The 12,652-nt window shown below is 43.9% G+C and overlaps 1 protein-coding gene across 1 annotated transcript in view; it reads left to right on the top strand.

Annotated features, from left to right (window-relative positions):
- Nucleotides 1-470: 470 nt before the first annotated feature.
- Nucleotides 471-12,652, top strand: part of LOC120055978 (protein Wnt-9a-like) — a 38,393-nt gene continuing 26,211 nt past the window's right edge. The window contains exon 1 of the mRNA XM_039004078.1: nt 471-607. Coding sequence (XP_038860006.1) covers nt 516-607 — 92 coding nt within the window. The 5' untranslated portion in view covers nt 471-515. The remainder of the gene's footprint in view (nt 608-12,652) is intronic.

Here is a 12,652-nt window from a genome sequence, read left to right on the forward strand (position 1 = left end):
AAAACATGTTCATCAAAACATCAAAACATGTTCTTGACAATTTTTTGGCTTATAACAAACAGGTCTATATGATCAATCTGTCAAGGTAGGCTGTGTGTGTGTGCGCGCGCGGGTGCGTGCGCGCGAATTTGACAACATCAGTGATACTTAAAATATTGAAAGTAATTTATATTTATAATAACAAACAGGTTCACAATGCTCTCTCTCTCTCTCTCTCTCTCTCTCTCTCTCTCTCTCTCTCTCTCACTCACTCACTCACTCTCTCACTCACTCACTCACTCACTCACTCACTCACTCACTCACTCACTCACTCACTCACTCACACTCACACTCACACTCACACTCACACACACACACACACCCACCCACACATCCACTCCCTCACTCAGATTTGCTCTCCGCTAATGGGAGGAGCGCAAATGTCCTCTCTCTATAAGAAGTGCCGAACGTACAACAAGGGATTTTACACAGCTACTCAGGAGAAACGAAATGATCTGCCCTGGAGCCGCAGCAAAATGCTGGATGGACACCTACTCCTGGGATGGTTATCGTTCACAGTTATAGTGTACCTTTTCAATTTGCCCGGACCGACAACAGCTTATTTCGGGTAGGCACTGTATCCATCCACATGTTCATGACACTGTCATTGATTAGAGTTTATTACGAGATATCATGCGCTCTTATAGCAACTTTGATAGGGCGGATAAATTGCTGTACTTATATTAGCATACGGTTCATTCAATTGTTTCAACTTTCGTATCGCGTAAATATGGCATACATTAATAAGAATGGCACTCACATTCATCCCTGTTGATGTGTCCTCTAGTAATATCAAACGTGGTGCAAATTAATAGGTTAGGATCTAGGCTGCTTACTGCATGGTGTCCTTGTAGCTATATTGTGATTTGTTTCAAGTATCCGCAACATTGTTGCACAGAACTGTCAGTTCAGAGACACTTAGGTAGCGGAGTAGGCTGTCACTATGGGTGGTGAGAGCAGGTAGATGAGATTAATTAGTCGGCATTGCAGTGGGTTTACAGACCGTTGTAATAGCTCAAACTACTGAAGGTTTTGGGGTGGGTAATATGCTGTAGCATATATATTTTTAAGGGGAGTAGGAGTTGGGATTATCTACAGTAAAATAACCAATATCAGCTGTCTCTGGGCAGGTTTAGACAGCGATTAGTCTTCTGACAGGTATCCTACGCTAAGCCATTGATAGGCCTATCAGGCATATTTGAATGAAAAGTAGCAGAGTAGTGTGATTATTTTGTTGAAGTCGGCTCTGAAAACATACACGGGGCGAAAGGTGAGTGAAGGCTTCAGTCGCGACAGCTGGTTACAATAAAGCAATGCAGCTCACTTAACCGGTGTCTGAAACGTCTGTACAGCTTGCATAGAAAATCCCCCGTCTAGCATTAACATCGATATAGAGAAAATTCTGGCATATGGTTCGCGCTCCCACTAAGTTTAGAAACAGTTTGAAAGAATGTGTCCAGAATTTACAGTTCGTTTCCCAATCTCATGAGATACTATCATATCAAAGACAGTATTTTATTTATTTAATAATGAACAATTAAACACGTTATTCCCAGGGAACGCCTTCGTTTTTAGGTGTAACCTGCTATGACCACCTCAATATATCGAGTCTACTGGCAGCCGTTGTCTTTTCTGATGAATTTCATTAATTAGGATTCAGACTTCCTTGGAAGACCATTAACCTATAGATAGCAAAAAAAAAAAAAGTAATATCACCTTCAAATCTCTTGTGTGAAGGATACAAATAGCCTACAGCAGGCATGTTGTAGCTTGGATATGTTATAACAGAAAGTTCCTTCCCAGTTGGTGGTTTATATATCACTAATCTATTCTCAGTGGCACCTGCAACCTTACAGCAACTATGAGAGTTCAGTCAGAATCGTAATATTATTTTTAGGGATCATTTATTCTACCATGAACACCATATCATTCCAGTCACATTCTGTCTAAAATATACAGACAATAGATTGTTGATGACAGAAGTAATCACCACCACCTTGTGTTGCAAACAATAGTTTTCATGAAGTTGATTTGAGTCATTTACACAAACAAATGTGGACTCATGGCAGCACGGACATATTTTGGCTGGTTTAATTGTATTTTAATTGAATCTTTAACTGGGCTTTATAACCTTTATTTAACAAATTGTAGAGTGATTAGAGTGAGTGAGAACACCAGCAGTATAGTTCCAAGGGTATCAAATAAATATATATGTTTTATTGTCATATACAGAAGATAGGTGCAGTGAAGTGTGTTATTTTATAGGGTCAGCGATAGTACGGCACCCCTGAAATAAATGAGGATCAAGGTGCCTTGCTCAAGAGCACATCAACAGGTTCTTCATCTTGGGTATTCGAACCAGCGACATTTCGGTTACTGGCCCAATGCTCTAACCACTAGGCTACCTGCCGCCTATATAAGATAAGGGCATTGTTTAGCTGTGAACCAGTGGGGGGACACAGGGATGGGAGGGGCCCTCCAGGACCCGTTGGACATTATGAAGCTGTAAACTGGTTTGTTATGCCTCAGGGGCCGCTGAATTGGGTCTAACCTTCTCTCAGATCTCATATAAGGAAACCAATAAATTAGGAAGGACCAGACAAAGCGGACTAGGGTGGAAGGAAGGAATAGCGCTGTTTGGAAATAATTACTTTTTGGATCACGATCGTGGTTTGCATTGCCAGAGGTTGTGTGATATGATAGGAGTGTCCGTTTAGGTCTAATGTGTCACTCCTGAAAAGGTTATGTCCCCTGACCGGTACAGTATGTTGTTAGAGGAAGTTACTATCACCATAAATCCGACATGTTATTACAGATAATAAACATAAGTAACCCCTAATGTTAGGGTAACTGTCATTACTTAGTGTTCTTACTGTAAAGTTTAGACCTATGCTAGTTCAGGCTGGACTGTTATGCTGTCTTGAAAATGATACATGTGAGAGTTGTTCAGCAGCCCAGTGGTATAGAAACCACATCATCGCTAAAAGTCACATGTGTATCAAGTGAGCTTTTGAGGTATAGAGACATAGTGGTAGATCATAACCATCCAACAACATTACCATTGGCCCTCAATAACTAACCAGTTGCATGTAATAAGATTGAAGCACAAAGGGTCATTTGGTGTGAGGATGCGATGATACTATGAATGAGATGAGTGTCAGTGAATGATTTATCCTTTAAACCAGAGAACATGAGACAAACAGATGACATAGGTGACATAGATACACAGAAAATGTTTCTGATACTGCCCCAAAGCCAAACCGACTACCCAGAAACCGGACACCACTGACACTCAGTGCAACACACATGCCCACATGCCTGCACGCACAAACGCACACGCACGCACGCACACGCACGCACGCACGCACGCACGCACGCACGCACGCACGCACGCACGCACGCACGCACGCACGCACGCACGCACACACACACACACACACACACACACACACACACACACACACACACACACACACACACACACACACACACACACACACACACACACACACACACACACAGCAACAACACACACACAAGAGTCCACTGTTTCCAAGTCCCTTACTGAGCGTGTTTTATCCTCTCCAGGCATCATCTCAGAGGGGAGCACGTCTGCCCCCTACTGAGTTCAATACCCACTTCCTACAGCGAGGGAAGTCTGTTCTGATCAGCCCGCTGGCCTCCGTCCTCCATTCAGACAGTGCCGACTAGCCCTGCAGACTCCCTGCCTGGTTGGGCATGAGTGACATACACGCACGCACGCAGACAGACAGACAGACAGACAGACAGACAGACAGACAGACGCACGCACGCACGCACGCACGCACGCACGCACGCACGCACGCACGCACGCACGCACGCACGCACGCACGCACGCACGCACGCACATACGCACGCACGCACGCACGCACATACGCACGCACGCACGCACACGCACACACAACACACACCTGGGATGTCTGACATTGAGTGGAGTATACATACTAACACACACTTGTTCAAATAAATATCTGCCATGAGCACGAGGACAGCACATCCTCCGGCCTTCTTCCTGGGTACTGATTTACTCAAAATAGATGGTCGATGTTGCATACCCAATTTCCCGAGTGCGGTGGAGCGTAAGTGTAAAGTAAACACACCGTCTCTGTTGCCCGTAGTCTGCAGCGGCAGAAGGTGGGGTGGGATTCCTAGCGTGGTCAAGCACCCACTCAAATTGTCATCCTTTACCACAAGAATGTGAGCACTCATTTACTTTCCCCTGTTGAGCCTGTTGTGGCAGGTGCTGCTTCTCCCTCACAGCCCAGGCTTACCATTGGGGAAGTTAGCTGCAGTTTCATTCTCATGCTTAGACAATACTGAACCTTGATGGAATATTCTTTGTTGGGTGGTATTTTCGAGAAGTGAAGGGAGTGAGATTGTTCACTTAGTTGACCCCAGCTGAAGAGTTCACCTTGAGGCGTTTAAGCAGAATGCTGTTAAACAAGCTAACTTCATTCATTTAAATGCTACTTTTGGCCCATAGAAAGGCATTTTGTGGTCTTGTAAACTGCATTCAATGCAAGCCCTAAACTGACTCAAACAGACATTTGTTTTTATTTAGTTTACATGCTGCGGCATATACAGGAATCATACCCACAGCTACGCTATGTATGGTGAATTACCAATCACTAAGGCAGGGGTTCCCAACATAGGGGGCGCGGGCGCCAACGTTTCGTGGGGGGGGGGACTTTCCTTGATTTGAGGATTAAATGTATTTTTAAAATGTAATTCTTTTTACAATTCACAATTGTTTATACCAATATAAAACAATGCATTAATCCACAATGCTTTAGGCTAGAAACAAACAGTAAAATGCCAGAGGAAGACGTGACTCTGATGCACATGGGAATATCTTTGATTTGTCTCTATGGCATTCAGAAGCTGAGCTACGACCTTCTAAAGTCGAGGAGTCGAAGAAATTGTTATTTTCTTGGGAAGTAATCTTATACAATGTGTGACTGTCGCTATCAATTGATCTAATCACTTTCTGTAAAAGATAATATGTATAATTAAATTGAGGGTTCATATAAATTATCATCATAAAACATATTTGGTAGTGGAATAACATTTGGTGTCAACTTTATTTTCCTTATCCATGATGATTATGATTATCTATATATCTTTTTTTTATTTAACCTTTTTTAACTAGGCAAGTCAGTTAAGAACAAATTCTTATTTACAATGACGGCCTACTCTGGCCAAACCCTAACCCGGACAACGCTGGGCCAATTGTCCGCTGCCCTATGGGACTCCCAATCACGGGAGGTTGTGATAGAGCCTGGAATCAAACCAGGGTCTGTAGTGATGTCTCTAGCACTGAGATGCAGTGCCTTAGACTGCTGCGCTACTCGGGAGCCCTAAATGATTATGATTATTATTATCATGAAATAGCCTACCTAAAATGTGTCATGAGTCTTGTTAAACTACTGTATATATGTAGAATTGCAGGACATTATATTCAAAACAACAATTTTTCTAAGTTCCTCAAATCAACAAAATTAAACTGGTGTTGTATTTAACATAGTGTGTATGGGTGACATTTTTTAAATGTGAAAACGGGGGCCCTGAGGGAAAAGGTTGGGAACCCCTGCACTAAGGCATCACAATGAGTGTTAATAGGGTTGTTTATTGCTTCGACAGCCTTATGTGCCCTGCCCTCAGTTCCAGCTCCAAAGGTCATTGTTTTCAGCCACATTATTAAGAGGAAGTCGCAATATTCCTAAAACAACGTAACAAAGCAGATTCATTTGTAGCCTTCAATATACTCACTGTGCTGCTTCTCCACAGTCTCCAGCGTTAATGTTTAGGCTTTGGCTAAGCGGGCTAACACTGTTGTGGTGGGCGGAAGACCAGGTTCAAACTCCTGTTGGTGTGCTTCCAGTGTTGTATGGAGATGAAACAAGAGGTTATAGGCTGCTCAACAGCCAGTCTCCATGTAAACACTTCCCCCTGCTCCCCTCATGTGCGTGCTGCTGCTGGTATTCCAGTGGTTTGTGTAAAGATGCAGGGTGATTACCAGTCATTAAGTGTGACTGTGGGCTCAGGGCTGGCGTTGGCGTGGGGCTAGGCAGGCAGACAGTGGTGGCGGGCTTCTCATTACAGAAGCCTTAAGCACTGATTAGCCCTGACACTAGGCTAGCTCACAGGCAGGGCGCAGGCAGGGTGGGAAGCGTTCCCTGCCTGGGATAGAGGGATTTCCCAACTTCAGAGGATATCCTGTGGCTGCAGCCACACCTCAAAGGGTATCACTTTACCGTGAGCCAAGAAGATAGGATTCTCTTTCAGCGCTGGCTGCTTGGGGTTAGCTGTGATCACATGGAGTCTGGCTAGTGGTGAGATCACACCACACAAACCTGCTGGAGGCTTAGATTAAACACCCGTATTCCCTTTGTGAATACAGCACGAGAGAGAGAGAGCTTTGTTATCTTTGTGTTTTTGTCCATCCTGGTATGTTTGGCACAGTATTGTTTCAAGCTTGTCTTATGAGTTAGAGTTTGCACTGTGTAGAGTTAGGTCTATGTCCTCCCACGAAGCATCTGGTGAAAGGAGTGCTATGCCCATAGCCACCACAGGGGGGAGCAGCCTCTTTCTGGAGCCCAGGATGGGTCTCAATCAGCACCCTTTAACCCCTTTGTCTAACCTTAGGAGAGTTGGAAATGAGATGTGAAAACAGCCAAATCTAAAGGCACCGGACACTGCTTAAGTACAAATTCAAGAAAAAAATGAGTTGTGGTCAAAATAAATGTAAAGTACAAAATGCTGACTTGTCCAATGTCATTCAACTCAGCCGACTCCCAGCAGGGCCTTGCTGTATTGTTCTGTAGAAATAAGACTTAATTCCACTTAATTGCTTCTTGAATAGCAGGTTAAGGCAGTCTGTCATGGAAATGGTTCCTCTACCAAATGTTGCCTGTTGGAGTGAGATGAGTTATTTTTTTTAGTTGAATCATTTGGAGGTTTACATACTCACACACACCTTTGTTGTGAAGGTTTTAGTTGATGATGTCTGCAGTGGCCTGGGTAGTGGATAATCTGGATGCACTCTGTACAGTATAATGATATGGTTTTACTGTATTTGTTGAAGATTACATGGCATTATTGCATTTGAGAAGGTCTTTAAAATATGTGTTGGCCCACTCACATCCGAAGGGCTTAAGGTTCTGGTATCGTCAGCATGCCGAGACCGACCACAGTTAAGAAATATTGTCTTTTAAAAGGAGGGAGTGGCTCCTGCTCCTATCCAGCCTTTACCAGTCAGCTGTGTACTTCATGGCTGGGTAGTCCGCAGATATGGAACGGAAAATAATTCTCATTGGTAAGAGAAGGTATACAGAGTTAGACACATGATGTTCTTTACAGATGGGGCTCGGGACATAGCCTCGACAAGGGTAATTTGCAAAACAGGAAAACCAATATGGAATCATGATGCTTTTAGTGGTCTGGGATTGATGATCTGACGTTAATTAGCAGGATTGCCATGTCATATGTTTTCCGTCCTTAACCACAGGCCAATTTCCTCTTTTACCCAAGTCTCTGGGAGAACGCCTGTGTGTATGTGTGTCTGTGTGTGTGTGTGTGTGTGGCCCTTGTCTCCAGCCACGATGAGCCAGATTGACAAATGCTTGCTTTGGATTCTGGCTTCGAAAAGTCATCTGTTCTACTCTTCTTACCTCATTTTCAGGTCGTGATGGGTTCAAGGAGGTCGTATGCAGTTACATGCAGTCTTGCCATACAGGCAGGTAGCACAAAGCAGCACGTTACCCCATGTTGTCTATGATCCATAGCTGGAATTCAAATACAAATCCTTGAGAAATTAATCTACATGTAGAATCTAGAGTTAAGGTCTCGGAATGTTTAGCAAAAACCAAAGTCAGAATCATGAAGTAAATACATTTATTGGGTGATACATCAGAATCATGAAGTAAATTCATTTATTGGGTGATAAAGTCTCAGTGTATGATGATTCTTACCCATATGGAACACCATACGAATCTCATTATGACTAGATTAAATCCAGGTGGATGTACTTAATGTAAAGTGAGCCAAAATTACATCTCTTCCAGTTGTAACTAAGAGTTAGTACCTTGATGTTATAACCAGTGTGTAGTTACAGGACGGTAGTTTATCTCCTTCATTCATTAATGTTTCTACTTAAGACTGCAGTGCAAACAATATACAGTACCACTACCACCCTTACTGGCTTTACAGCTTGAGTATTGAATTTAGCTTCTGCTGGCTTTTCAGTAATTCTATTTGAATTCCCTGATCGAGAGAGAAGAAAGGAAACCTTGCAATCTCTCAGTAGGAACTGTAAATAACCGTTTATAATGACTAAACTTAGCCAGTCTTTCAGTTGCTAATGCATGGTTGAAAACAGCTACTGTTTTTCTGATAGTGGTTTGACTTTACATGCTTGGATACCCCTTGGAAGTGAAATGCTCATTGTACAGTAAGAGTAAATTAGTAAATGTATGTGTTACAAATCTATAATCTGCATAACCAATTAACCATTGTACAGACTATTATCAAAAAGTACACTTTTAAAATACACTGGTTCACTTTCTTTCTTACCAAATAGTGGTGGTCTGATTCTCGTGTGAGCGTGTGTGTGTGTGAATGGTGTGTGAATGGTGTGTGAATGCGGTGGGTGTGTATGAATGTGTGCCGTGGCTGAACGTGTTAGGTGTGTCGGTCAGTCAGTGTGCTGGTACAGGGGTGCTCTGCGCTGCTCTGTGCCATGGCGTTTGCTAGAACAGGGGAGTCATGTGGACACTGTTGTGGCGCGCCCAATCTGTGCCAGTCACACAGTGACTACAACTGAGCCGCTGACCCTAGGAGCCTTGAGTTCTCACATTGCAGTTAAACCTCTTACCAAGCTCCATGGTCTCATTCCCCAACCAACCCCGTACTGTATGCATACAGTACAGACCGCTCCACGGCTACAGAGCCAATAGTTCAGATCAGGGTAGCATTTGGAATAAAATATTGGGAAATAAGAATCTGCTGATGTATTTCATTTTCTAGATTAAAGACTATAGTTTAGGTTGATAATGACTCCGGTAGGGGGTGTGTCCTGACTGCTGTACAGTAGGGCTGTGGAAGGAAGGCAAGAGGCAAAAGGCAAGAGCAGAGCTATGCCCTGTTGAGAATGGAGATGCATGTCCTCCTTTTGACAGACTTAATGACACTGTTTCCATTTCACTTGGAATTTATGCCAGATATGGGGGAAAGAGTAAAAGGTTATTGAGGAGGTAAAGCTAAGATCAGCCATTGGTTGAGAGAGGACTGAGTTATATGGCTATTGCTTCTTAAGGCCTGAGATTGATACTGTACAGTTACAGGACACATAACAGAACCTCTCTGTGCTAAAACAGACCAATATAACTTTACATTTTAGTAAGTCATTATCGTTTGAAAAATGAACCTTCCCGAATTGGGAGGATATGATGCCTAGTCTGTTAACACTACAAAGTCTTGTTCTAAGTCGTAGGGGGGGGGGGGGGGGGGGGGGTGAGAGATGGATGGGGGGGAAGTCCCCTATCTTCAACAGCTGACCTATACAGGATGTGACCAAGCATGATGTCATCTCTGTCCCTCTAGTCACCTTCCCAAATGGGACATATCAGAACTGTGACTCAACTTGGGCATTATGATGCAAAGTACGATGACAACAGTTACAAAGTAATGTTCAGTGGTGGACTTGGTAAAGTTGTTATGAACCATGCGTAGGTCATCTACACCAGTAAAGATCAAATGTGGACCTAAACATTTTCAATAACTTGGATACCACAGTTGGAATGTTGGTTTTTCTCTCTTTCACTCGAGCTTCAGTTCAGTCAGTAGTAGTACATAGCCTAGGCAGCAGCCTTGGATTCAGGCCAGGCCAGAGGGAGAATACCACACTGACATCCCTACTACCTCTGGCAGGGCCTGGTCCATGAGACACCAGGTGGGACGATGGCTTGGGCCCTCCAGAGGTCACACCCAGACCAGATTTTCTTTAAGAATTCCCCCTGTTATCTTTACAATATCAAATCAAATTAAATAAAATGTATTTATATAGCCCTTCTTACATCAGCTGATATCTCAAAGTGCTGTACAAAAACCCAGCCTAAAACCCCAAACAGCAAGCAATGCAGGTGTAGAAGCATGGTGGCTAGGAAAAACTCCCTAGAACTCCCGAGAGGAACCAGGCTATGAGGGGTGGCCAGTCCTCTTCTGGCTGTGCCGGGTGGAGATTATAACAGAACATGGCCAAGATGTTCAAATGTTCATAAATGACCAGCATGGTCAAATAATAATAATCACAGTAGTTGTTGAGGGTGCAGCAAGTCAGCACCTCAGGAGTAAATGTCAGTTGGCTTTTCATAGCCGATCATTAAGAGTATCTCTACCGCTCCTGCGGTTTCTAGAGAGTTGAAAACAGCAGGTCTGGGACAGGTAGCACGTCCGGTGAACAGGTCAGGGTTCCATAGCCGCAGGCAGAACAGTTGAAACTGGAGCAGCAGCATGGCCAGGTGGACTGGGGACAGCAAGGAGTCATCATGCCAGGTAGTCCTGAGGCATGGTCCTAGAGAGAGAAAGAAAGAGAGAAAGAAAGAGAAAATTAGAGAGAGCATACTTAAATTCACACAGGACACCGATAAGACAGGAAAAGTACTCCAGATATAACAAACTGACCCCAGCCCCCCGACACATAAACTACTGCAGCATAAATACTGGAGGCTGAGACAGGAGGGGTCAGGAGACATCCGATGATACCCCCGGACAGGGCCAAACAGGAAGGATATAACCCCACCCATTTTGCCAAAGCACAGCCCCCACACCACTAGAAGGATATCTTCAACCACCAACTTACCATCCTGAGACAAGGCCGAGTATAGCCCACAAAGATCTCCGCCACGGCACAACCTAAGGGGGGGTGCCAACCCAGACAGGAAGATCACGTCAGTGACTCAACCCACTCAAGTGACGCACCCCTCCTAGGGACGGCATGAAAGAGCACCAGTAAGCCAGTGACTCAGCCCCTGTAATAGGGTTAGAGGCAGAGAATCGCAGTGGAGAGAGGGGAACCGGCCAGGCAGAGACAGCAAGGGCGGTCCGTTGCTCCAGAGCCTTTCCGTTCACCTTCACACTCCTGGGCCAGACTACACTCAATCATATGACCCACTGAAGAGATGAGTCTTCAGTAAAGACTTAAAAGTTGAGACCGAGTCTGCGTCTCTCACATGGGTATTGAGATCTATAGGAGAAAGCCCTGCCTCCAGCTGTTTGCTTAGAAATTCTAGGGACAATTAGGAGGCCTGCGTCTTGTGACCGTAGCGTACGTGTAGGTATGTACGGCAGGACCAAATCGGAAAGATAGGTAGGAGCAAGCCCATGTAATGCTTTGTAGGTTAGCAGTAAAACCTTGAAATCAGCCCTTGCCTTAACAGGAAGCCAGTGTAGGGAGGCTAGCACTGGAGTAATATGATCAAATTTTTTGGGTTCTAGTCAGGATTCTATCAGCCGTATTTAGCACTAACTGAAGTTTATTTAGTGCTTTATCCGGGTAGCTGGAAAGTAGAGCATTGCAGTAGTCTAACCTAGAAGTAACAAAAGCATGGATTAATTTTTCTGCATCATTTTTGGACAGAAAGTTTCTGATTTTTGCAATGTTACGTAGATGGAAAAAAGCTATCCTTGTTCGTCAAAAAGAGAGATCAGGGTCCAGAGTAACGCCGAGGTCCTTCACAGTTTTATTTGAGACGACTTTACAACCATCAAGATTAATTGTCAGAATCAACAGAAGATCTCTTTGTTTCTTGGGACCTAGAACAAGCATCTCTGTTTTGTCCGAGTTTAAAAGTAGAACGTTTTCAGCCATTCACTTCCTTATGTCTGAAACACAGGCTTCTAGCGAGGGCAATTTTGGGCCTTCACCATGTTTCATTGAAATGTACAGCTGTGTGTCATCCGCATAGCAGTGAAAGTTAACATTATGTTTTCGAATGACATCCCCAAGAGGTAAAATATATAGTGAAAACAATAGTGGTCCTAAAACGGAACCTTGAGGAACACCGAAATATACAGTTGATTTGTCAGAGGACAAACCATTCACAGAGACAAACTGATATCTTTCCGACAGATAAGATCTAAACCAGGCCAGAACTTGTCCGTGTAGACCAATTTGGGTTTCCAATCTCTCCAAAAGAATGCGGTGATCGATGATATCAAAGGCAGCACTAAGGTCTAGGAGCACGAGGACAGATGCAGAGCCTCGGTCTGACGCCATTAAAAGGGCATTTACCACCTTCACAAGTGCAGTCTCAGTGCTATGATGGGGTCTAAAACCCGACTGAAGCATTTCGTATACATTGTTTGTCTTCAGGAAGGCAGTGAGTTGCTGCGCAACAGCTTTTTCAATTTTTTTTGAGAGGAATGGAAGATTCGATATAGGCCGATAGTTTTTTATATTTTCTGGGTCAAGGTTTGGCTTTTTCAAGAGAGGCTTTATTACTGCCACTTTTAGTGAGTTTGGTACACATCCGGTGGATAGAGAGCCGTTCATTATGTTCAACATAGGAGGGCCAAG

Source organism: Salvelinus namaycush, chromosome 11 (assembly GCF_016432855.1).
Source record: "Salvelinus namaycush isolate Seneca chromosome 11, SaNama_1.0, whole genome shotgun sequence".
Classification (NCBI taxonomy): Eukaryota; Metazoa; Chordata; class Actinopteri; order Salmoniformes; family Salmonidae; genus Salvelinus; species Salvelinus namaycush.